The following is a 2622-nucleotide window of genomic DNA, read 5'->3' on the forward strand; positions in this document are numbered from 1 at the left end:
TGTGTGAAAGTGTGTTTTTTTTATGCGCCCCTTTTTTTGGGGGGGGGGGGGGGGCGATGCGCAATTTTTTACTTATATTCTTTTTTTTTTACCGCTTTCAAGTCCATATTATTAGAAGAACACATTTTTAATGTGGATTTTATGCAAATTTTCAGTTTCCAAGGACGCTCATGCTATATAAGCTATCAAATTTTGGCGAACATTTTCTCGCTAATCTTACCTCTGAAACCCGGCAACCCTGGACTTCTTCAATGGTAAATATTTAGACTTCTGTTCAACAAAGATGGATATTTTTGTCACCAAAAGAAAGGCAAATGAACAGGTTCGAAGATGATATCAATTACCCATTATACCCCAACATTGACGAGCGCCGGATTCAATCACGTCGTGATCTCTCTCAGGATGCCACTGGACGTTCGAGGTGCTAAGAATGATGCTTCAGGGAGAGGCCAAACTGTCAGACAAGACCAAAATGCAGTCCTTTATTGATGTGGTCAATCCGACAAAGCTCGAGACCCTGCCCTCCCCGCGAATTCTTAACTCTCACGTGCTCTTCGAGGATATGCCCAGACAGGTGAGGGGGATGTAGATAATCACTCACCAGTAATGATCCTAACGTGGTGAGAGTATGAAAGAGGTTTGTATTCCTTGTAGTTGTTGTTAGATCCACAGGACTTGCCAAAACAATCCTATAGGGAACCGTACAAGGAAAGAGAAAGAGGGAAAGGCAGAGAAGGAGATGGGAGGACAACATTACGGAGTGGACAGAAAAGACGATGGGTGACAATCTGAGAAAAAAAGTTGACAAAGATTAATGCCGAGAGCTGGTTTTCAGATGCAGTGGTTCCCCTACGGTTGCCCCAACCACGGGATAGAAGAAGTAGAAGAAGAAGAAGAAGAAGAAGAAGAAGAAGAAGAAGAAGAAGAAGAAGAAGAAACATATAATGATTAGGATGATGATATATTATTCTGCTGAACATGCAGATAGCTCAGATGCTCTACTTTCTGACCCTCCATTGTAGGCCTACTTCCTCCCCCTCCACCGCCCCCCTCTGCAACCTCTCTTCCTCTCCTTTTCCCCTCTCCTTTCCCCCTCTCCTTTCCCCCTCTCCTACCCCAGCCACCTCCTTCTTTTTGTGTTGTTATATTTTTTGTTGTTGGTTTTTTACTTGTTTGTCTGTTGATTTGCTTGTTATTTCGAGAAAGGGGGGGGGGGGTGTTTTTTAGTTATTATTATTATTGTTATTATTATTATTATTATTATTATTATTATTATTATTATTATTATTATTATTATTATTATTATTATTATTTTATTATTATTATCATTATCTTTATCATAACTTTTGCTGTAAAGTATAATACAATTACCATTAAAGAAAAAACTCTCTATAATTTAAATATTATTATTATTATTATTATTATTATTATTATTATTATTATTATTATTGTGTTTAAAGGTCGCTGAGAAGAAGACGAAAATTATTCTGACTGTGCGCAACCCAAAAGACACAGCCGCCTCTTTCTACAACCACCATGCCAAGATCCCAGAATACACGTACGATGGGACTTTTAACAAGTGGTTTCCTCTCTACCTCAGTGGTCGAGGTACGTAACACGGTCGTTACAGGTTTGATTCCTGATTATATCTATCTATCTATCTATCTATCTATCTATCTATCTATCTATCTATCTATCTATCTACTTATATATGTATGGCACTAAATGGTGGCGCTATCAATCTAAATAGATAGATAGAGAGATAGATAAAGATAGATGGACAGGGAGACAGACAGACAGACTGACAGACAGACAGACAGACAGATAGATAGACAGGTAGATAGATAGATAGAGAGTGAGTTTGGGTTTTAGTAAGGTTCTACGGCGCTAGCAACTGCATAAGGTCATATGAGCGCCAAGGGGTGGATCTCAACTCTCAACAGAGAAGTCCTTAGAGGGAATCGGGCTTAATCAGCTCACGCCTCTAGCTTCAACAGGACAAAGTCTGCTTAGACTATCAAGGCACCCCGGAAATAGTGGGTAACAAGAAAGTGACAAACGTACTAAAGAATTAGACTAAAATGATGATAGTAAGGATGAGGAAAGAAAAAGCAGCAGTTCCCTGTTGCAATTCCGGCATAGTTATGAGAATGACATTGAGGAATCAGCCCATTTACAATTCTACTGTGCAAAAGAACATGGTTATATTCCCCTTTGGGAATGGCCTAAAGACACTTCAGTCAGTAGCACCACCCAAGATAGATAGATAGATAGATAGATAGATAGATAGATAGATAGATAGATAGATAGATAAACATCATCATAAAATGCCATGTAGACAGAAATGACATTATAATTGTCACCCACACCCTCTTGATCCACGCCACCTCCCCTCATTTTCTCACACGCCCTCTCCTTCAACTCCACCCCCATTTTTCCCACAGTTGACTACGGCTCCTATTTTGACTACTACAAATCTTGGGACGACACCGTGAAAGAAAATCCTGACCAACCTATTCTGGTTCTGTCTTATGAGGACATGAAGGAGGTGAGGAGAGAGAGAGAGAGAGAGAGAGAGAGAGAGAGAGAGAGGGAGAGGGGGGAGAGAGAGGGAGGGGGAGA

General features: G+C 40.1%; 1 protein-coding gene across 1 annotated transcript in view; it reads left to right on the forward strand.

Annotated features, from left to right (window-relative positions):
- The window catches only part of LOC101847969 (sulfotransferase 6B1-like), a 28508-nt gene that overhangs the window by 16432 nt on the left and 9454 nt on the right, over window positions 1-2622 (forward strand). The window contains exons 4-6 of the mRNA XM_013084688.1: window positions 402-574; window positions 1461-1608; window positions 2445-2548. Coding sequence (XP_012940142.1) covers window positions 402-574; window positions 1461-1608; window positions 2445-2548 — 425 coding nt within the window. The remainder of the gene's footprint in view (window positions 1-401; window positions 575-1460; window positions 1609-2444; window positions 2549-2622) is intronic.

Source organism: Aplysia californica, unplaced genomic scaffold, assembly GCF_000002075.1.
Source record: "Aplysia californica isolate F4 #8 unplaced genomic scaffold, AplCal3.0 scaffold00309, whole genome shotgun sequence".
In the NCBI taxonomy this organism is placed as follows: domain Eukaryota; kingdom Metazoa; phylum Mollusca; class Gastropoda; order Aplysiida; family Aplysiidae; genus Aplysia; species Aplysia californica.